This window comes from Drosophila novamexicana, unplaced genomic scaffold (assembly GCF_003285875.2).
Source record: "Drosophila novamexicana strain 15010-1031.04,08,12 unplaced genomic scaffold, DnovRS2.1 tig00001222-arrow-arrow-pilon, whole genome shotgun sequence".
Classification (NCBI taxonomy): Eukaryota; Metazoa; Arthropoda; class Insecta; order Diptera; family Drosophilidae; genus Drosophila; species Drosophila novamexicana.
In genome coordinates this window covers 845,872-870,688 of record NW_020824845.1, presented here as the reverse complement: position 1 = coordinate 870,688, position 24,817 = coordinate 845,872, and the positions used below count along the sequence as shown (strand labels likewise).

The 24,817-nt window shown below is 38.0% G+C and overlaps 1 protein-coding gene across 2 annotated transcripts; it reads right to left on the bottom strand.

The window, feature by feature from the left end:
* Positions 1–228: 228 nt before the first annotated feature.
* Positions 229–20,515, bottom strand: LOC115766771 (paired box protein Pax-6). Of its 2 annotated transcripts, XM_030710781.1 has the most exons (9): positions 19,660–19,869; positions 16,282–16,473; positions 11,284–11,449; positions 10,417–10,597; positions 6,880–7,591; positions 2,727–2,900; positions 1,863–2,126; positions 1,173–1,482; positions 229–1,109 (listed from the first exon to the last, which is right to left on the bottom strand). In XM_030710781.1, exons 1-9 carry the CDS (start codon positions 19,760–19,762, stop codon positions 503–505), a joined length of 2,709 nt encoding a protein of 902 aa, XP_030566641.1. In that variant the 5' UTR covers positions 19,763–19,869; the 3' UTR covers positions 229–502. The 2 variants fall into 2 exon arrangements, with proteins under 2 accessions (XP_030566641.1, XP_030566642.1); XM_030710782.1 differs by lacking the exons at positions 229–1,109; positions 1,173–1,482; positions 1,863–2,126 and adding an exon at positions 2,176–2,497 and having other exon boundaries at positions 19,660–20,515.
* Between the last annotated feature and the right edge of the window lie 4,302 nt (positions 20,516–24,817).

Sequence of the window (24,817 nt, the reverse complement as noted above, 5' to 3'; positions counted from 1 at the left end):
TTTGTGGAACCTTATAAAATGAAATTCCAGACTACTGGGAATATATTTAGTGTATTTTTATTAAGCTAATGGCTAGTTTTATTTGTGTTCAAGGGCCTTAAAGCTTAGAGGTAAAGGTTCTTATATATATATGGTATTTTTCAAAATGCAGAAATATACTCGAGAATTTCCTGATAATTTTAAATGTTTTTTCGCTTTGGTATATTTGACAAATAAAACTAATTTTAATTTGTTTTTTTTTTCTCAAATTTATATTATTTAATCACACCAATTACTGTGATAATTGGTGGAATCCTTGGGCGGAAATATACATATGCACTTTACTACAACCTTCATGCTTAAATCAGTGATTTGAAGTATTTATTGAAAGATATGTAAATTCGATTTTTGGGTCTCCGAAGTGCTGGCTCGATATGAAAGATGCAGTTGACTACTTTTTTGGGGCATGAAAGTTGTTTTTTTTTTTGATTAGTTTTCCACTGTAAATCTGCCGTACTTGCACTTAAGCCCAAGGAGAGTAAAAGCAAGACGCAAAAAACTGCTGCTTTCCCGATCCGTGCGAATTAATGGCAGCAGCCGGATTGGCACCTCCAGAGGATGCCACACCACTGGCCGCTGCCGCATAGTTATAGCTCATGTGTGCGTAGGAAGGCAAAGCAGGTGAAATACTCTCGCTCCCAAATCCCGATCCATGACCCACCCCATGAACTGAGCCGCCACTATTCATTAGACTTGGGCTACAAGTAGCTTGGCGAGCCTCCATGCTGGGATGATGGCCAGAGGGAATATGATTCGCAGCTGTGCTTGCTGGTGGCGGGGGCTGCAAACTGTAAGCCGAAAGAGATTCGTATCCGATTGCATTGTTGCTGGCCACAGTTCCGGACGCAGCATGTGGATTGGATTGGAGTGGACTGCTGCTGACGCCGGCACTGTCATTTGTGGCACTTCCCACACCAACTAGTTGGTGTGGTGGTATTGGCGGAGGCCGTAGAGGCATGTGGCACGGATACATGGATGGCGGTGTCAAATCTCTTTGTTGCGTAATTGGCGAAGGAGGTGCCAAGGAACCCACTGTTGGATGGCCGAAGTTTGGCATCGAGGACACAGATCTAATCAAATTCAAGAACCGAATTAATGCAGTAGTATATAATATATCACATTAATTAACTTACCCGTAACCTTCACTCATTGATATCGCATTGTGGTGCATATTCGTATACATTGCGCTCATCGAACTGCTGAAGCCACTGTTGAAGTTGAGGCGCGGTGAAATGGACGGGACGAGTGTGTGAGGAGGAACGTGATGATGGTGCTGATGCCGTTGGTCAGCAATTCCTAGTCCTGGTGAACATGCATTGCCTATGTTATGCGTTCCAGATCGAATATGAGCACCTCCTGAGGCTGTGTGGTGTGCATCCGAAGTTTCAGACCCGCCAGTTGGCGTTGCTATTGGATTCGGCGATGCTAAGCCATTCAGTCCACCTACAATTCAAATATAATAGGAAAGTTAAACAATTCGAATAAAATATATAACGAAACCCTTAAAGCGTATCTCCGAGGTTACGAAAGCTCGAGACTCCCAATTAGGTATGGGTAGACACAGATCCTGATTATAAAACTGTTTTTTTTTTAGTTTTTAATGCATCCCCTCGTTCCCCACAAAATTGTAAAATTTCACTTTTATTTACAACTCAATCAATATAATATTGTGGTTTATATACAGACAGACAGACGAACTTGACTTAATCGACTCAGCTAGTCGTCCTGGTCAACAATATATAAACTTCATGTCCCATTTCATTGGGTACAGGGCATAAAAAAAAGCTGATGAGTTATAACCTAAGTTTGAGTGCAAAACTTACTTCCTGCAGAGCCAGCCAATAGTGAAGAGCAACCGCCTAGGCTATTGGGACTGTCAGTTAAAGATGTTGTTGCCGAGGTCGAGGATGATGTTCCATTTGTGCCGGTTGAGTTTGGCGTTCGCCGCTGATTTCGTAATTTCTCTTCACGACGCCACTTGGCCCGTCGATTCGAAAACCAGACTTGTATCCTTGCCTCGGGCAAACCTATCTTTCCAGCCAATCGTTCGCGGGCAAAGACGTCCGGATAATGTGTTCTTTCAAACTCTAAAAACATTAAAAGGTATATGATATTAACATCAAAGCTTCATCGATGGAAAATGCGGATTTAAAATTTTGTAGGCGAAGTTTTATGTTTAATCTAATTGATAAGAACATAATGAATAAGTGTTCCGGTTTTTTTTTAATTTTACCCGCATCTGTGGTAAATTGGCGGAAAACTTACATGGTTTTTTCTTACCTTTGGATCGACTCCAAATTTATTTTCAAAGATCTTTGTGAAATTTATTTAATACGTTTTGCGCTAAATCCACATCTCTTGGATATAAATTACGGGTTAAACGTTTAATGAACGTAAGTTTATTATGGGCGGAAACCATTGATTCCCACTTTTGGTCACTTATTCAATTTTCAAATATCTATGTAAAAAATATGACTTTAGATGTTGAGCTTAAGATAGTTCGTATCGATTTATTTTGTTTGCGGACGGAATGTGGGTGAAAAATATATCTCAAATTTGAAGCAGTAAACTTACCGCTAGAATATATTATATATAATTGAAACGGTTCAGTAATGGCAAATGGGATCTTCCATTTGAGCACTCTCCACCAGGTCTTACCTTTAACTTTAATATTTAAATATATATACCTTTTTCTAGACTGTCAATCTGGTCATTTGTAAATGATGTTCGGTTCCTTTGCAATTTCCTTTTTAAAATTAATCTAGCCTGATCATCTTCACTCGTTCCTATGTTGGAGGCACCACCATTTGAGTTATCTCCTTCGCCTGAACCAGTTTCATCTGATTGGTGTCCATCGAGCTCTAAAAGCCAATAATCGTATTAATAATAGTATTTTATTTATATTTGGCTTGCTACACATATAAATATATATATATTAGTTAGATATATAAAATAAGTAAGAACTTTGTAGTATAACGCACTAGACTACAAAATCCCCCCTTTAGATAATACAATACTTTGTGACAAAAAATTTAAATGCTAAAATGCAAAGAAGTTTTCGATTTAATAGTGAAATATGCCTTCAGCTCATACAGTTTAAAGTTGTATTTGAATAACATGTCTTATTCTTATCTATTTGTTGAGTACGTTGTGTAACTAAAAATTCATTAAATGTTTGCACTGGTATTTAATATTTAATATTCGAAGTTACATATTCTTGTACTGCATGCACAATTTTTGCACCTTTAAAAATTGACATAGATTGGACAATTAACACAGAATATTTTTGAGTCTGAAGCATGCATATTTTTCATTTACATATATACTCATATGTGAATGTACATTTCACCTGTGCTATGTATAATGTACATAATGTGTTTTTAAGCAGTACTGAATCGGCTGAAAATCAGAGCATTAATACGACATGAAGTCCTGCTTCAAACCACATCAGCATCCACATCTAAGAGACCGGTGACCGCAACATTTGGATCTCAGCTTGTCGCTTTTGATATAGCAAAGGTGTGTGTGTGTGTGCGTTTGTTTGTGTAACTGGCACTGAATGTGAGTGAATGTGACAGAGCAAATAGATGCTGATAGCTCTGAGACATGCCGCAGGTCCGGACTTAGGTCCAGTCCAGAGCACACGTCACTTGCCTAGCAAATTGCAATGTGCTGACAGGCAACAACAGCAACAACAACGAAAATCAACCATAAACAACAACAAAACCAACAACAAGCGCAAGGGGAACGAGGCATAAAGATAGCCGTAACAGCAACAAAGCCTCGAAAGCAGAAGATACGACGGTTGGCCGAGGAGTTGGATGACAGGGGAGGTTGCGACAGAGCGACACTCTTTCACAGTTAAATACGTTAGAGACAAACGAGATAAGGCCCAAAATGTGTAGCATGAGGTTTTTCAGATACCGATTTTATAAATATGTATTTTTCGCTTTCTATTTATGCACCCCATCAACACATCTCCCCCTCTAACCATATCACCGCCCGCATTCCCCCAACCACTGTCACCGCTGCCACCCCCACGGGTTTGGCGTTTAATGAAGTGTCATCGCCTGTAAAATGAGTCTGCAAATCGCATTAAAGCAACTACTCGGTTAAGGGTAAACTTGTCAAGCACGACAGCAATTCCCGTTGCCGCTGCCGCTGCCGTTGCCAGAGGCTGCGGATTATACGGAGCTACAGTTACAGTTACTTCTTCTGACACACCCAAACAGTTAAGGCAAACACGCGGACGAACTTTGGGCACAGATTTTGTTTTCAAAACTTGGGCGTATGTGGTTAAGCTAATTAGATATTTGGTAAATGTCTGCGAATGTAAAAACATTTGTAAGCATTTAAACTACCTATTTATCAAATTTTGATACCCTGCACCTAATGGCAAATAGTGACCGATTAGCTGATATCCAAAGCCGAGCGATCATCACACACATTCCAAGAACCCCTTTTATATATACATACATACATTTACAGAACTATACAGAATACTTTTTGGATCTGTGTATACTATGCGAGAACCTGCCAAGCGAACTTGGTGTATGCTTTCAGCTTTTATTATATTCGATTTATGCTCAGATCCTAACCGGTTCTTAAATTAAAACTTTAAATTAAAACTCTATAATATCCCATTTCATGGCGAAAATCCTGCTTCAATGCTTCTAGCCTAGCCCCATAGTTATAAATCAAATAAATAAATTAATTGGAACTACCCACCAATTCGCATCGACTAGAGCACTCTTACTTGTATTTTTTAAATATTAATATGGATGTCAGGAACATGCTTATCACATGTGTTGACTCATATAAAATAAAAAAAAAAGGATTTCAATACCGACCTATATCGATTTTAAACTAAACCAGTTATCTATGATTTGAAGCAAATTCGTAATGTACGAAAACTAGGAGAACCAATGTTCCAGTCTTTAGTTCTTATAGGATCCTGGATCGACGTGTTCAGACATAAAGACAGACGGACGTAACCAATCGAATCGGATATTGATGCTGACTACTGACAAAGAGTATACGCACTTAATGCTGTCCTTGTGCTTCCTTCTGTCTACCACAAATGTACTCAAATCTATTATTCCTTTTTTACCCATTTTCAATTAAAGTTAATCGGCTGGAAAAAAATTTACAAAAGTTCGAAAATTGTCTTCATTTACTTTTCATAGAAAGCTTCGAAAATAAGTTTAAATTCGATCGGACTTTGCTCATATAACCTTTATCCTTTGAAATTCATAGCAATTCTATGCCAGCCGAAAGGCAATATTTGCCAAAAAGGCTTTTAAAGATATTATTTTAGCTCTAAGCCCTGAGATAGATGCGCTCATAAGACTTACAGACAGACCGTAGGATATCAATAGATCCACTGAATTTTGAATGTAGATCAACAATTTGAATAATTATGGGCTTGTAGATGCCTCTTACAGACTTCTAAATATATTTCAACAAATCAATATACTCGTTTTCCCATTGTACGAGAACAGGGTGTATTTAAGAGCAACCTTCGTCATGAATCAATTTTGCCCAAAAGACGCACGATTGACTTAGAATATCTTTTGGATGTCGCTTATGTTAATGCTCACTAGTGTTTTTTACATGCTTGCCTCCCCGATATGGCTAACCTTTCTCCTCAGCACTGTAATTGTGTTTTATGTATCAGTCTGTATCGCCGACAATTCGATAAGGGCAAACCTGGCGTGCGTGCGTAAATAGAACAGGCACGTGACCCAGCGTCCAGTGCTTGATTGGCCTTGCCAGACTGTCTGTTCTGTTGTCTCTACTCGAAGTTGAATGCTACCTTCCCCTAAACTTAAAGATATTGCGTAGTGAAATATATATATAATACTGTTTGTCCTGACTGACTGACTGACTGATTGGTGATCAACGCACAGCCCAAACCGTAAGAGGTAAGAAGCTGAAATTCTCACTGTGGTTAACTTATGTGATGAAGGTGCACATTAAGACGGGGTTTCCGGAAATTCCACCCGCAAGTATGGAAAAATCGCGAGAAACATTTGTATGCAACTTTTTTGTTTACCATCCTATCGGCCTCAAACTCAATTTAAGAAATCTTTGTTTCACACTTTTCCAAAAATGTATTCCTCCTTGGTGGAAATGGGGGTCAGAGAATTGGTGGATGACGTTTCGCCCTCAAATTCATATTCGAGGATCTATATGGAAAATCATTCGAGACGTGTTTCACATTTTTCGCATAATCGAAACGCCTTCGGTAGAAATGCGATTCAAAGATTTCCTGGGCGAAGTTTTAAGTAGTGTCCGATTTGCGTCAAACTTATTTTCCAATCTCTATATAAGAACTTTATGAATACATGTTTCAGCGATTTGGGAAATTCCACGTATGTTTGTATGAAAGTTGTTTGTTGATCAGTTTCAAAATCATTTTCAAAAGCTTTTTGAGAACATTTATTTTATACGTGCCACGTACCATACCCGCTAGTAGATACATATCAAATAAATACAGTTTTCTCAAAACAATTTCCAGTCTCAATTATAATATATTTTGCACTATACTATTACTTTTGGCCTGCAAACTACATTTACATCAACAGCAATGGATTTACAGGGTATTTCCCAGTTAGTATGTCTAGTCTAGAACATTATTATCCAATTAACTATCTATCTTCTGTGTCTCTTAAGGCTTCCAATACAAATTTAATAAATTTAATGAATATCATTTAGTTCACCATATGATCTTTTATATAAGCAAGTATTCGACAAATAGAAAGATCGCACTTCTACTATATGTAAAAAACTTCCTTTGATCTTATCAACATATGTTATATGATTGGCGGTCCTACTTACCCTTTTTCAGCATTACATCGTCTGGGGAAATGGTGCAGTTGCCCAAACGAGCGCTTGGGCCCCCAATATTGATGAGATCACTTGGTGGGGTCAACGGATGTCCCGGAACCAGACCTGGAGCAGCGGTCAGGCCACCGTTTCCATAGCCAGTCACAGAGATAACACCTGAAGACGGAACTAATTCGCTGCCATTCAGAGGAGCTGCATACCAGGACCCTGTGGAATAATGGCGAGTGGGCCAACTCTGCTGCTGTTGATGGCCATGGCCATGGGTGTGGATCGAGTGGCTCGAATGGGGGTGCGGACTGAAGTGGCTGGGCACACTCGTCATGAGCTGCTCGTGACTGACTGGAGGCGCCCCTGGGGTTGATATAGCCGAATCCAGCGTCGAAGCTTGTTGAGTGTTCAGCATGCGTATCTTCTCATAAATCGACTCCTGCTCGCTGCCCTCGCCAGAATTGCTGGCACCTCCACTCTCCGATGAGTTCAAAGGTGTCGCCGTTTGTATCAGATCGTTTGTGGAGCTCGGTCCCACCCCACTCGCTCCACTTACGCTGTTACCATTACTACTACTATTACCATTATTGCTACTGCCATTGCCGCTAGCTGCTGCATGGCTTGGGTTTGGGTTTGGATTGGAGCTGCTTGTTCCAGTATTTTGCTGCTCCTTTTGTGCTGCTAAGTTCCTCAGTACTCTGTTTATTGACGATACCTTAAAGTATACAAATCACCAACAATCCAAAAAGGTTAATTTATAATATAATCTATTATAATAGATATAATTAAGTAAATACAATCTCATCAACAGAGACCGAGTAGATCAAGTTCAAGTATAGCATATACAGATAGGAATTATATTTTCTAGTAGTTAAAAAAAATTAAAATATTTATTACAATTCAACAATATACAGAGGAATTGGAGCCACTGCTCAAGTAATGTTCTTTTCAGGGTATGTGATTAAATGCCTGTTTTAGGTAGGTAATGTATAAAATGCAGTAGAAGTACTTTTTGCTAGGGCAAGTGGAACCTGGCTAAAGGATATTTCCTAGTCGTGTTGTTATATTCAGAAGCCATTGAAAATGTGTATAAATTGGATATTGGGCATAGGAAGCATCGCCGAGCACTTCGAGTACATATATTGTTGGTCAGCATCAATAGCCGAGTCATCTTCTGTTAGTCTGTCTGAATGCTTCTATCTCGAAAACCATAAGGGCTAGAGTTTTCAAATTTTGAACATAGGTCCTCATAGTGTTTTTGCAGATGGAGTTTTCAACGATAACTTTCCATCGAAATCGATCAAGATCTTAGAGCACAAGAGACCCCAAATTTGGTATTTAAGCACATGTGGATGCCATACGTATGGCCTACAAATTTCGTTAAGATCGGAAACGAAATCATTTTCGATGGTGTGGGGCGTAAGCTGGGTATTTTTGACTTTGTGTAGAAGGAAGCTAGAATGTTTGTGCAGCAGCTCCGCGCGGGGTTCGCAGGGAATCTCCTAGTTGGGCATTTGCTTATTATTATTTTAAGGCAGTGCCTGAGCATGACAGCGCTTTTGAAATGAATTCAAAAGGCAACAGCAAAAGCAAAAGCAAAAGCGAACGAAAGAAATAACAAACGCTCGAAACATATAAATGAGCGAGTGAGAACAACAGGGAAAAGTGCAGTTGAGTGGAAAAATTAGGCAGAAATGTCCTTTCGGGGGAACGAAAGCGAACGCTTGTATAAAAACTTATTTTTGAAAAAATAAAAATGAACGCCATCCCCGAAAGCGTCGCACATATATATATTTGTGCGCATATATATGTACCCTTCATATGTACCTATGTTTAAATATCCCTACCACGTCAGGTATCCATATGTAAATGTACATAACTAGTAATGTACATAAGGGATTGAGTGCCAGTTTCCATACATGTTTACCTAACAGAAGATCCTCACACATAAAATGTGCATATATGTATGGCTAACATTATTTGGTGGCTTGTAACGCTTCAAATAAAGCAAGTAAAAGGTTCTAGTCGGGAGCTCCCGACTAGGGGATACCCTGAACCCTCTTCTTCCAACATCAAATGCATATATATATTCTATTTTAGAAGCTATATGTCAAGTTTGGTGACTCTAGCTCTTATTATTTGCCAAAATTGCCCAAAAAACCGGATATCGATATCGATTTTTATCGATTGAACGGAGTAAGTTGACGATAATCGGAATGGGGGGTTCAATTAGCTAAAAAAAATAGGAGCCTGTCCCTTGGAAAACACAAACGGATAACGAAATAAAACGTTAAATATTTGGTGGGTTACATTGAAACGTGAACGTTTATTAACAGCATTTATTTCATTAAATAACTTGTGAGCCGTTGTTTTTTCGAATCGACATAGTTGTTATTAACAAAACAAAACTTCAATTGTTTTTTATTGTACTTTTTGGCGCCGGCCATATACTGTCTTCCGTCGTGGGCATATAGTTAAGCCCCAGGACTCTTGGAACAAATTAGAGCATGCGGCAACATGCAGCATGTAACTGGCAAACACTACGCTTTCACCCCTCAATGATTTTGTTACGAGCCGGGTTCCGGATCCTGGTCCCGTCCAATCGGTCGATTCAGTTTCTATTTCTTTTGGCAGCATAAAAGGAAAAATGTGATTTCCCCTCGCGCGTGAATTTCAACGCCTAACGCTTTGTGGTGACGGGCTGGGTTGTATTTATTTAATATTGTACGTTTTTCATACTTTTTCTAGCACTGATTTCCCTTTTTGTCGTTTAATGTGCATAAAAGATTTTCCCTTCCATTTGAATGCGCACATTTTCCACACAACTGTCAATGAGGAAAAGTACAACGCAGGCCATCGGCATCGCTGTCACAATTCATTTTGCTCCTTTGCTTCTTTCCTTTTTGGCATACTTAATAAACAATAAAAAATGGTAATGCTAACTAGATGAAAGAATAGGCGAAAAAAAAATGGCGTCAAGAATACAAAAGAAAAGTTCAAATAGCGGAGAAAATGGCATATAATAATGTGATGCTTAAATTATTAAAAATTACTCGAAATTTGGCATCAATTTTAGCTAAAGTCTTAAAGCACTTTCATAAGTCAATGAGAGAGATAAAATCAAAATATAACAATGAGACAGGATTAAATAAACTAAACTATTATACTAAGTTTTGATTGTTTAGCCTGAGGGACATCTTACAAACATTTGTTTTTATACTATCAACCCATCGTATAATTGTAAATTGGTATAATGTTTTTTGAAAATCCATCTAACAGACCGACGGACGCTTGTCCGACCCCAGATAAAGTATATATATTCTTGATTCGTCTGCATAAATTCATTGAAATTTAAAATATATACATTCGCGCATACCAAATGCAAAACTTCACATTTCCCAGATATCTATTAAATTCGTTTTTAAGACATTATTTTCTTTACACATTACAAAAATAGTATATGAGCTAGATAGACCATATTTGATGTTTAAGTATACAATAATATTATGAATCTAGGTTTCATATCTAAGATAAACTTACACTTGGTATGTTGTCATTTGTGCACACGTTCTCCTGCAATAATCTATCTCTAATTTCCCATGCAAATATGCTGGGGCATTCCCGTTTGTATTGCGAGATTTTGCTAACGACTTCTGCGGTGGCTACTCGTGGCTTAGAGCCTCCAATCGCACGTGGTCGAATACTTCCTGTTTCGTAATATCTGGAATTAATTGTAAGCAAAACATTAATGCAATTTAAAACATATCACTAACCGAAGCAAGTAGATAACAGATTGATCTATATGTATATATGTGAACAATAAGTTACCTAAGAGTTTACCAGCAGCCTGTCGGAGCTACAACCCGAATCGTTCTACCCCTTTCCACAATCATATTCCCCTCCAGGCCAGCAAATCCTTTTGGATATATACGGACGAGTCTAAGCTAGAGAACTAGATGGGAGGCGGACTCCTTGCCTCCTTTAACTACTTCTGTAAAAGCTATCGCGATGAGGAAGGGGCAGAGACAGCGTCTCAGCTATTCTGTACTCTTCCAGCTAGTAAAACTAGATTCCGTTTTCTTGTTATCTATTTCCTTTTGAACCCAAGCAAAGGTCCAAAAGAATTCTAGGCTTGATCCGTACCTCGGAGTGGAGCTAAGTCCCCAATAAACTCCCCAAAACACAATGGACCAATCATGATCCAAGTGAGATCTGGGAAAACTTCCCTCGCCTGGTGCACTTTCCTAAGCTTCGCTATCTAAAAGCTTAAGATCCTTAATTCATCCTTACGCTTAGATTTTTGTATATACACATATATATGTAAGTATACAATCCCTACCAGCCCAAATTTATTTGTATCTCGCGCACAATAATGGAATTAGTGAAAGTCATGTATACGGTACTCACCTGCCTAAAATTTTACTAACGCATCCGTTGGAAACTTGAAGGATCCGAGAAATATCACATGGTCGAGCTCCGGAGTGAGCAAGCTCAACGATTTTCTGGCGAGTCGAGTCAGGTAATGGTCTTCCTCCAACAAAGACTCCTCCCAATTGATTTACCCCGCTGTGACCTGAAATGTTCAATGTAGATATTGTATTGTTAATCAACCGATATACTGATTTGTATAAAGTTTAAGTCGAATGTTCCCGACTAAGGCATACCGTGTGCCTACTACATGTATGTATTCATAGCTATGTATGCTGGGTTTGTTGCCCTTTCCTTTACTTTCCTATTTGAAATAGTGTTTCCTGCTGCATTACATTTAAATAAGTGTTTGTACGGAAACTTAAGCAAACGTAAAACAAGTAAGAGGTTCTAGTAGGGAGTTCCCGACTAGGGAATACCCTGAACCATCTTATTCCAACACTAAATGCAGTTCGCGCAACGCGCTTGTTTGAAGTAATAATGATATATTTAAAAAAAAAAGTTCCCTTGGCAGGGTTCAAACTCGCAACTGACCGCATTACCTGCTATGCCTCTACTTAACAGCCACACCAATAATTAAGTATTATTGAGAAAGAACCGAATTAAAATAGGAGCACAGAAAAGAATCGCAATTGCAATGCTTTTGGTATATGTAATTGTAATGCAGACGCGCATGTATGTGTGTCTACATGCATAGAGAAACTCTTGAATTTTGCACCCCATCCAATTGCGTAGTAAAACATAACTTTGGTTTTTTCTTAACCGATCTTAATGAGATTTTCTACAGTATATCTTATTGTACCATAGAATATTTGTGTATTCTTAAAAAGTCAATTGCATTAAAATGGTGACTTAAGTTGCTGGGCAATATAAGTTGGATAATTAACTTGCTTTATAGCTCTGTGGTGGTAGCGGGGAGGTAGCGATAGGTATAAAATGAAAGATACTTGATATATATATAATATTCTAGAAACAATATATCAAGTTTTATATAATATATTGTTAAAAACAAGTAAGAGGTTCTAGTCGGGAGCTCCCGACTAGGGGATACCCTGAACCCTCTTATTCCAACACCAAATAAATTAATAAAAATAAGTTCCCTTAGCAGGGCTCGAATTTGCAACTGACCGCATTACTTACTGTCGACTCTACTTAACAGCCACACCAGCAAAAAAAAAATAAATAAATAATAATACTTTCCCCGGTAGGGCTCGAACTCTCGACAGACCGCGCCACTTGCTATGCCTCTACTCAGCAGCCACACCAACAATTAAGTAATTATGATAAAAAAATGAACTACAAAAAAAGAAGCAATTACCATGCTATTAGAATGCGAAGCAGACGCGCATGAATGTGTGTGTGTACATGTTTACAGAAATTCTTAAAGCTGCTGCCCCATTCAATTGCGCAGTTGCATATAACTTTGGTTTTTCTTAACGGATCTTTATGAAATGCTCTACAGTATGTCTTACTGTACCATAGAATATTTGTGTATTCTGAAAAAATCAATTGCATTTAAATTGTGGTTTAAATTGATTGGCAATAAAAGTTGGGTTATTAACTTGATTTATAGCTCTGGGGTGGTAGCGGGGAGGTGACGATAGGTATGAAATGAAAGATACTTGAAATATCTATAATATTCTAGAAGCAACATATCATGTTTGGTGGCCTAGCTCTTATTATTTACCCAATTTGCTTAAAAAAAAAACAGGATGTCGAGTTATCGATTATCGGAAACAAACTCGATCTGCGCGGGAACTAGGAGCATCTACATCTAATTTCAAGTCTCTAGCTCTTATAGGTTCTGAGATCCTTTAGCTCATACATACGGACGGACGGACGGACAGACAGACGGACATGCTAGATCGACTCGGCTATTGATGCTGATCAAGAATATATATACTTTATGGGGTCGGAGATGCTTCCTTCTACCTGTTACATACATTTGGATTTTGCACAAATACAATATACCCTTATACCCATTTTTAATGTGTTCAGGGTATAAAAAGAACCAATTTATGTATACATATATATATATATATATATACATATATATATATATATATATATATATATATATCCACCTGCCTGCCACTTAAAGTCAAATTTAGTTTCTACACGATTTACTTTCCATTAGACAAAAATTAGTTTTGGCACGCTCTTAAAGTGTCAAGATGAATACGGTCTGTTGGGCAGTGAGTACATTTCTAGGTCCGCGCAAACTTTTGTTTGGTAACAACCCAGTTTGGTTGTTTGAGATTGAAGAGCTCTAACTATTAGACAATGCACAGATAAGAACTGAAACAAAAGCAGAAATGATACATAACAAAAAAGAAGATAATAAAATTAAGCGTTCAACCAAAAAGATTTTGAAAAAAGGTCGCACTCGTCAAGTCGAGCATGGATTTGAAACAAATTTCCTAGTATTGATTGTGGGATAATCCCCAAATCTGCGTATCAATTTGATTCCAACTTTAAGCCAGCGAAGCGGCAACTCGCCTGCCAGTTTTACCCCGTTATCTAATGCCTGGAGATGAAGGTCAAAGCACTATAAAAGGTTACCCCGACCGTTCAATTTGAAGACCATTTGCGCTAGTTGAGCATCTTGACCATTAAAGTTAAATCAGCTTTAAATTAATAACAGCGATTGCATAACTATATATATATATATATATTTATATATATATATATATATAAATATATATATATATATATATTTATATATATATATATATATAAATATATATATATATATATATCAATATTCTTATTGTACTCTGCACTGTACACAAAAGATACAAATTCACGAGATTTATCATCATTTTAATTGCTAAAATCAAAGATGATTTTTAATACAAATTATATATATGTTGTTTATTTAATATTTACATCGAAATTTGAATGCAGACTATGTGTCAGAATCAGCTGTTGTGAATAGAACTGAACTACTGTAATTCAGGTAAATATGGCCTAATCTTAGTTACCCCAGAGACCAGTTTCTACTATTTATTTATGTATGTGTATATGAATGTATGGTATGTATTGTATGTGGGTTACAAGAGCCACAAGCAAATGTGATGATTTACCAAATGCAACAAGGCTGACAATAGCCAAAAACATCTTTGCAAATGGGATTAACAATGTAATTGCAACACAAATCAATCGGCAAACAATGCTGTGGACCAGTGCCCGGGTCCAGACCTAACGTATCCTCGTGATGACTGGGACTGGGAGGAGAAACAACCACTAGGAACCACTTCGTACAATGGACGTGCGTCGGTTACCCTAGTGCCGCTAAAGAGGCTCATTTGTGTGATGAATGCTTGAGCGAAAGAGTCAACGATACATAAATAAAGTGAGAGGAATGTATATATAATATATATATATATATATATATATATATATGCAGTAAGTAGTCTGTCCATGTTCGACACGAGCAGAAGGAACAAAGACACAGACAAAACAAAATTCTGACGTTTTTGTTTTTTGATTCGACTTCGGCTTTCAACGTCGATAATTGTTTTCATTTGTAACGACATGACACGAAACGGTCGCCGAATGAACACACACTCTTCAATATCATTATAGGTGGAAAATGATTGTATTGATTCACAAACAAACAATGGCACGGACATCACAGAAAGTACTTATCAGCACAGCGGGCGACGAATGCCAGGTAGGGACGGGCACCGGGTCGGGGACCGAGCACCGAGGATCGGCATGGGGACGGAACCATATAAGACGGGGACAGTAGCTCGGACCGGCTATGTGTTCTTTGCCGATTCCCAATACCCTCCTGTGCCCAATAAACGTCTTTACTTCGACTTAGTAGCCAGATCCCTCCCGGGCATTGTCCGCAATGATCAGCCGTGCCATGGGTTTTTCAGTTTGACAACTCTGACGGGGTTGTTGCCATGTTGCCATAATTGCCAGCTATGCTGCATCTCTAGACCTTCGACCAAGTCATCCACTACACAATGCTAACAAAACAATTAGTGGAAAAATCAATGAAGACCAACGTCTTTCAATTTTCACACCGAATGCCAAATATTTCTACTCATTTTCACAAATCGGTGCAGTGACCGATAGCTACTCCTCATACGGAGCCGCTACCCTGTGAAGTGCCTAAGTCGAATAGCTTAATTATGTGTGTGAGTGTGTGTGTGTGTATGTGTGTGTGCGTGTATGTGTCTGAATTCTCCGTATTTTGACACATAATTTGAATAATTCAATTAAATGTCCAGGAAGCCACGTTTTGATTTAAAACCAGATGTGGCGTCAGGTTTTGAAATGTGAAAATTAAAATATAAGTTACAGTCCAATAAAAAAATATATCACTTGTTTAAGAAATTCACATTTGACTAAAAATCGCCATTTCTAATTATTATAATTTGTTCTTAGCTGAGTAAAATGCATTTTTCTAACTAAAATAAAAGTTTGGCGACTTGGCGTTCCATAATAAGTTTGTTAAAAAGAATTTAAAATAAAAACCCATATATTATTTATGGAATGTGAATACGAATAATTTTAAATGTTGCTTTTTCAATAGAAACAAAAAACAATTACAGTATTATGGGCCAGTATCCGGAATTGTCCAGCCCGTGAAGGGGATCAAAAGAGAATGTGTGTTTATGACCTGCGCCTGCAGATGCAGGTCCCAACATTTGCATGAGATACCTAATTTGGTAAATAAATCTAAATACTTATTTTTCTTTGAACACGTTGTCCTGTTGTATTCATAAAGTCCGGACGAGTAACAACAAAATCAATGAGTGTGTGTGTGTGTTTTTGTGGACAGGAGAGTTGAATATTTGTGATAGTATCCTCGCGCTTGGTAAAGTTAAAAGTCTAAAAGCAGGAGCCCTCTTGTTTAAATAATACTATTTTTGGAGAAAAACGCTTCTGTTATAAAGAAATATGGTTTACAAGATCTTGGAATATGAAAGTAGGATGACAAGCTTTGAAACAAGGACATACATTCATCATCTGTTAAGTGGTAGTAAGTGGTGGTAAAATACGAAGATGTCGAATGTGGGGGCTGTGGTGCTGTAGTCGCATCCGCGGCGGCTTCCATCGCAGCAGTTGCAGCAGCCTTTCCGCCAATACCGCCCAGTCCGCTGCCACCAGCGACGCCCAAACAGGGCAGATTTCTCATAGCAAGAACATTGTCTATAAGAAAAGAGCAAAACAAACGAATAATAATAATCACCAACATATTTATATATACACAATAACATAGCAAATAAATACTTATGCGCGCCTGTTGCCATAAGTGGGTAACACTTAATGGACTTTCTGCGCTAGTTATTCGATTTAAAGGTAAAAATTTGTTACTGTGTTTTTTTTTATCCAAATATGGTAACATTTTTGTAGCTACCTGCTTAGCATTAACTGTTGAGCCTGACGACCTGGAACAACAACAAGTGATAATCACGAAGAGTGAACATGTGACCACTGACCTCTTTGAACAGGTCTAAACAGGTGTTCAAAATAATTAAATAATGTCCAAGCAACTACTGTTAGTTGTAGCGATACGCTTTTGCAAACACAGTATATGCCGCATGGGTAAACATACAAGAGTAGGCTAAAACCTGCTAGCTTATAATTCACAAGTTGTTCTAGCTTCAGACTGAGGACAAGTCCTTCGGTAGTAAAGTCTGCTGATGATAGAGCAGCAGGTTATTGGAATAGCTATGCATACAACATGCTCGTTTTATTTATTGTTGTTGCCGGTCATTATTACCTATAGGCCCATATTCGAATTTTATTTTTTGCTTAAGATTATTGTTGTATCGAGTTGAATCTAATTATTAATGATTTCTTCGTAAAGCTAGTAAAACATTATATATTTAACAAGTAAGAGGTTCTAGTCGGGAGCTCCCGACTAGGGGATACCCTGAACCCTCTTCTTCCAACATCAAATGCATATATATATACTATTTTAGAAGCTATATGTCAAGTTTGATGACTCTAGCTATTATTATTTACCAAAGATGCCCAAAAAACAGGATATCGATATCAATTTTTATCGATTGCTTGGAAACGGAGTAAGTTATCGATTATCGGAAACAAACTCGATCTGCGCGGGAACTAGGAGCACCTACATCTAAAACTTCAAGTCTCGTGCTCTTATAGGTTCTGAGATCCTTGCGTTCATACATACGGACGGACGGACAGACAGACGGACATGGCTAGATCGACTCGGCTATTAATGTTGATCAAGAATATATATACTTTATGGGGTCGGAGATGCTTCCTTCTGCCTGTTACATACATTTGGATTTCGCACAAATACAATATACTCTTATACCAATTTTTAATGGGTTCAGGGTATAAAAAATAACTTCATGACTTTACGGACATAAAAAAATATTAATCATAACAGCTTTTTTATTAAAGCAGTTTCTATATCTAGTGTGATCCTCCTCCCATTCGATCTATATAGTGTTTCGGTCTAGCCAAATTCTACGTGTGTTGCATACTTGTCACCCAAGAGTCTTGTTTTTACATAGAAGCCAACAGGCAGACGAACATTGGATACTGACCGAGAATATATATGACATTATATTCCTAATGGGGGCTGGTAGACAGGCAGACGAACATTGGATACTGACCGAGAATATATATGACATTATATTCCTAATGGGGGCTGGTAGAGATGGTTCTTTTTAATTTGTTCCCTTTGCTAAAAACTTGAGTCTGCAAAATACTGTTTTAGCCAATTTTACATATTTATATATTATTGTTCTTATACCCTGAACCCATTAAAAATGGGAATGAGGGTATATTGTATTTGTGCAAAATCCAAATGTATGTAACAGGCAGAAGAAAGCATCTCCGACCCCATAAAGTATATATATTCTTGATCAGCATGAATAGCCGAGTCGATCTAGCCGTCCGTCATTCCGTATGTATGAACGCAAGGATCTTAGAACCTATAAGAGCTAGAGACTTGAAATTTAGATGTAGGTGCTCCTAGTGCCCGCGCAGATCGAGTTTGTTTCCGATAATCGATAACTTACCCCGTTTCCAAGCAATCGATAAAAATCGATATCGATATCCTGTTTTTTGGGTAATTTTGGTAAATAATAATATCTAGACTCACCAAACTTGACATATAGCTTCTAAAATAGAATATATATATGCATTTGATGTTGGAAGAAGAGGGTTCAGGGTATCCCCTAGTCGGGAGCTCCCGACTAGAACCTCTTACTTGTTTCTAAAAAAGGCCATTACCTGACGGAAAATATAACATGCTTCGTTTGCTTGTACGATACGTCACGTGTTTATCAGAATATTTTCACGTTTCATTCCCTTTTTCTCTGGGCTTACATATTTTAAAATGATCGTGAAATGATGATTGTCATTGCAAAAATGTAATTATGATATGAGAGATATAAAGTTAACCAGATAATTTTCGAGGAAAAGGGAAAAATGTAATCCGCTAAGCAGCCTGTTTTTTGTGGGTAGTAGAGCTCTCCCAAATACATATATTTATTCCACACCCGCAATCAAAGGTTTTCGGTGATTTTAATTGGATACTTATGTACGTTAGTTGTAGTTTCCGAAATCGACGAATGTCTTCAGGTGGACAAAAGGATAAACGGATAGATCAACAGGAGATGTTACCTTCTGCCTGTTACACGCATTGGCACTTTAACATTGTACCCTCTTTTACCTATTTCAAGGTATAAACAATTAAAGACATTTTCTTCGGTAGAAAATCTTTTTTCTTATTTACTTTTGTAAGCCTGGAAATGCCTATATATCTTGGGATGCATAGCCAATTGTATTTCGGCATGCCGAAGAAAATAAATTAAAATATTCATTAATAAAGCTGCATTCTGTATTCTAAATATTAAACAAAATAAAAGTTTTCGATATACATATTATTTTTCTACCAATTCTACATATAGAACTCCTTATATGATATATTAGGCCGAAGCTGTTTCGGTTCCTATCGTTCCTATAGCAGCTATATGATATAGTATACTGAGCCCGCCGACTTCGACACATCTATTTCTGCAACAGAAATACGAACCTATTCATGGCGATAGCTTTAAGCTAAGGGACAAGTTTGCACTGAAACAGACCGACGCGAATATATATATACTCATGATGAATAAATATACTTAATGGCGTCAGAGATGTCTTCTCTATTATGTATATATTTCATAACACAATACATATATATACAACTAACTATAATAAACAAGGGCATAAAAAGCAACAATACCATATTTCAATTAAATAATAGTTATATTTGTGTAGAATTGGAAATTTTAGTTTTTTGGATTTGTAATTTGCAAATTTAAATGACTTAATTTTAATTGATCCACAATATGGTCAGCTTACCCTTATGATTCATATCATCCAAGGTTGGCAATCGTTCAATTAGTGCTCCTGCCGACCATGGCACTGATCCTATAGCTGCCGGAGTTGGTTGCAGGGTAAACATAATTAAAAGATATGTTTTTGTGGTTAACAAGATACTTGCGATCCCAGAGATCTTGGATCTTGGATGGGAACGTCAACGAACCCCAGACAGTTGATGACACAATAAAAGTTGCTCTTGTTGTTGATGATATTCAGATTACGATGGAAATCGGTATTGTGCTTGTTGTATTAATTTATGTACATGCGTTTTGTGAGAAACTTGGGTTAGTATGCGCTCTACTCGTCATTTGAGTGTCAACAAAGACCATTTAATAAAAATCCCAGGATTCACTGCAGGAGGCAATGTTTCACGCAGGGCTACCACCACAGGCTTGAGCCAGCCTTAGGGAAATTCATACAGATGGCGATGATTTTTTTTATATAAGGACTCATATGCAACTACCATATATATTGTGTGTGTATTTTTTGTTTTTTTGTTTTTGTTATGTGAGCAACGGCTTTTGTTTTAGTTCACTTGTTCTTTTTGCACTCTCCTGCTTTGCTTAGAGGTCATACAAGGAACTCGTTATTAAATCACGTTGTTAACTTTGCTTTAAGCCATCCCGGGCACCCGTACACTGATTCGGTTGACACATTTCACTATTTTCTTGGTTGCGAAAGTAATAATTCATGTAAATTAACATTTGTGAACTTCTCATATATTTACACACATTACATATTCTCCTTTAAGACTTAGAGGGAGCTATGCCAGTTAAATAAACCGTAACCGATGTAAAATATTTAGCTCATGATCGGACCGTCGGAATAAGTAGTTACAGTAAATGCGCGAGCCACAGTGCGAATGCAAATGCCAATATGACTATCGCACGCTACAGACTTTTGCCTGAGGTTCAAGCGTATGGGGATAATTTGAAGCGTGGTGGATAGGCAGCCCTCTTATTGGCTCTCGCAGCCCATCCACTTCACTTCTGCCGTATTCAGCTACAATGATTGGCTGCTCGCTCGTCAACTATCTATCTCGCTCGCGCCCGGCTCGCAAATTACAGCTGCGTGCACAGTATAGCAATACAAGCAAAGCTTGCATGTTGCGTGGCTTACCCTGATCCTGGGCCTTTGTCTCTGCTTGGGCAGTTGCGCCGCTTGTTGCACGAGTGTTTCAACCAACATACAAAAAGGTCAAGCCACGGCTTGTTAATTTTTCCAAAGATATTTTTGTTTATTGAATAATTGTTTGCTCGGAACAAATAAGTTTTATAAATTGATGTATATATGCAACAGAACGGCAAAATTGGTACTTAAATGAAAAAATACAACCCAGTTTTGAGGCAGATTGCATTTATTAACCAATTGCTCCTTCAATACGCGAAACTCGTAATGCTCTTCTACATTCTGTGCGTGTTATGTGGATACCTAAATGCATGCATGTACATGGGCCATATGCATATATAGCTCGTGTCTGCATACATACATGTATAGAGATATAAAAATATAAACATACATACACATACACATACATTCACGAATACACATGTATGCATGTTGGATTGGGAAACTGGCATTCTATTTGAATTTCCCGAATGAACGGGCGAGTAAGTTGCAGCCGCCCAATTGAATTGTTTCATTCCGATACAATAACCGCTAGACTCTTCCGTTAACTACCCACACGGCTTCCGTTCCGACAAACACAAACACAAACACAACACGTAGCCAAATACGAATGGGCGGGATGGAGCTGCTGGAGCCTGTTCCTGATTCTGTTCCTGATTCTGGGCGTGGGCGCGCGGTTGTTTTCAAAATGACGGCTAGGTCGGACGCGGACACACCCACATACACGAAGGCTGGGTGAGTCGATTATCGTTTGTCTTGCTCTCGCATGCGTGCGCGCGTTCAATCGAACTCTGCCGCTAGAGCGAAATGGATATATGTATGCATATCTAAGAGCAAGGGCACATATTTAAATTTTTGCACAAAATGTTTACAAAATTGTTATAGCAATTACTGCAAGCGGCGAGAACGTTTAATCCCATTGAATTGACACTTTCTTGCGGCAAAATCATACACAATTCAAGCGCTTCTGGTTTAGATTTCTTTAATGATTCCAAAATAGGCACCGTGCAGCCCGATAAAAATATCAGAGACCGGGACAACGACAACTTTTATCAATATAGTGACGACTTTTAGGTAAAATCGTTTTTACAATATAGATACATTTTCCCCTTTTACCACCTTGCAGGAGGAATTAGGATGTGGAATCAAACTTGACCAAAAAATAAATGTCTGCCTGGCTGTCTGTTTCCGTTTAGTTTCATTTTGAATATAGTATGGAGAACATTATGGCAAAAAGAAAACTTTTTTTGATTACAAATCCATATGCCACACTTATGTTTATTGAGATCATAGAGAATATACTCCCTCTAATGAAATTGCCATTCAATTGAAGAAAGCTTCACCGGTTTTTTATTATTGCTTATAAACCCCTAATAGCTATGAATCTGAAGTCGTCCTTAAATTACGGAGATTTCTTCACAAAAATTTGAAAAGTGTTGTAGAATCCGTGCGTCTGGAAGTTTTTATACCCTGAACCCATTAAAAATGGGTATAAGGGTATATTGTATTTGTGCAAAATCCAAATGTATGTAACAGGCAGAAGGAAGCATCTCTGTCTGTCCGTCCGTCCGTATGTATGAACGCAAGGATTTCAGAACCTATAAGAGCTAGAGACTTGAAATTTTAGATGTAGGTTTGCTATAATCGATAACTTAGTCCGTTTTCAAGCAATCGATAAAAATCGATATCGATATCCTGTTTTTTGGGCAATTTTGGTAAATAATAAGCTCTAGAGTCACTAAACTTGACATATAGCTTCTAAAATAGAATATATGTATATGCATTCGATGTTGGAAAAAGAGTGTTCAGGGAGCTCCCGACTAGAACCTCTTACTTGTTTTTTCATACATTTTTTTAAATGAGTTGAAATTCGGCTGAATGAAAAAGATAAATAATTTCTGTTAACAATCTTAGACAACCGTTCAGTGTTCAGTCAGCCAAGAAGAGCGACGGATTTCCGAATTTGGGAAAATAGATATATTAATGTGGATGATGCCAACCGTCTCACTAAAAAGAAAGAAACTAAACATTGGAAATATGTTAGCTACTTAGCTCTTTGCATTTGAGTAAGGCAAAAATGTTCAGACTTGCTCCAGAGTATGTCCTTGTGTAGCACACCCTTCTTCGAACTGCAGGCTAGTCTTGTTGCAGGCACCCCTTTTTGTAAAACTCGGAATTTTAATTTGTTGAGATTTAGATCAAATGTGCGTATGCTTTTATCATTCGGCGTTCATTCGAATATTAACAGAGAAGACGAAGCACTGCACCCAGCAGCCCAATATGAGTATTATTTCAATACACATAAGACACATGAAAGTAAGGCTCTCAGCAGGAAGTTGTGCCCCGTGCCCAGGCTGTGCTCTGGACTCGGCTCTTGCCACGTGCCGTGTGAACGGCGTTTGTGCAAAACTTTTCCGCTTTTACCGAGCGTGAGCTTCGGGGTAGATTAAGTTTTGCGTCCCTGGTCCAAGGCCGGATCCACCGTCTGTTATGTTGGCTGCCTGTTTCGCACCAATAAGTATTAATAAACGAAATCCAAATCTACGTTCCAGATCTGTACAAGTACATACCAATATGCTTAGGAACAGTATTTGAGCATTCAAGAAAACGGATATACGGTTCACTCTAAGTTAGCTCCTTTAGATATACATATGTATATTACATGCCAAATGTCGCAGCAGATTGGCGTTTTGACTCTTTGACAACAACAATTATACTTAGTTACAATTATATCGATGTTAAATTAAAAAAAATATCGTCAAAATATTCGAAAGCTGCGTAATTTCAGAAAATGTGCTCAATGTGTGTTTCATATTTATACCCTGAACCCATTAAAAATGGGTACAAGGGTATATTGTATTTGTGCAAATCCAAATGTATGTAACAGGCAGAAGGAAGCATCTCCGACCTCATAAAGTATATATATTCTTAATCAGCATCAATCGCCGAGTCGATCTAGCCATGCCCGTCTGTCTGTCCGTCCGTCCGTATATATATGAACGCAAGGATCTCAGAACCTATAAGAGCAAGAGAAATTTTAAATGTAGATGCTCCTAGTTCCCGCGCAAATCGAGCTTGTTTCCGATAATCGATAGCTTACTCCGTTTCCAAGTAATCGATAAAAATCTATATCGATATCCTGTTTTTTGGGCAATTTTGGTAAATAATAAGAGCTAGAGTCACCAAACTTGACATATAGCTTCTAAAATAGAATATATATATTCATTTGATGTTGGAAGAAGAGGGTTCAGGGTATCCCCTAGTCGGGAGCTCCCGACTAGAACCTCTTACTTGTTTTAATATGTATTTAAAAAGATAATCATGTTTTTAGCGAGTACTTTAAACTCAAACCAAACTATGACCTTTACTTTATAATTATAATTACAATAATAATGGTGTAAATTAAAAAGAGAATCACAAAATATTCGAAAAGTTCGTAATTTCAGAAAATGTTCTTAATGTGTGTGCTCATATAAAGCATGTTTTTAGCGTGTATTTTTAGCTCGAGTCAAACTGTGCCCTTTACTTGGCTCGTTGGGCGTGGCAGCGTGCAAGCATGCGATTACGATTACGATTACAATTCGATTACCGTAAATTGTTACGTCATTTTGTTAGCGCTTTGCCGCTTTTTAACTCCAGCTTGTTGTTCCTGTTGTTGCTCTTGTTGGTTTAGCAGCATGCCAGCGTCTGATATGCTCTCTGCGCCCCGTGTGAAGTCTTGCGAGTAAGCGATAAGGACGCATGCCATATTATTCAGAGAAAACGTTGCCGTTGCCGAGGCCGAAGGCAACAGGATACGCATGGCGCGAGATATTAAAACTTACATATGTTCATGAGAAATTAAAGACAAAGTCGACTCACAATCCAAGGTCCACACGAAAAAGCCTATGCCCATTTAACATAGATAAAGCTGAGTTTAATGCAGCTTCAACCGCATAAAGTGTATTAATATATTCCATCATCCTCAACACAGCACACTCCATCTGGCCGCGAATGAATAATGTTGATA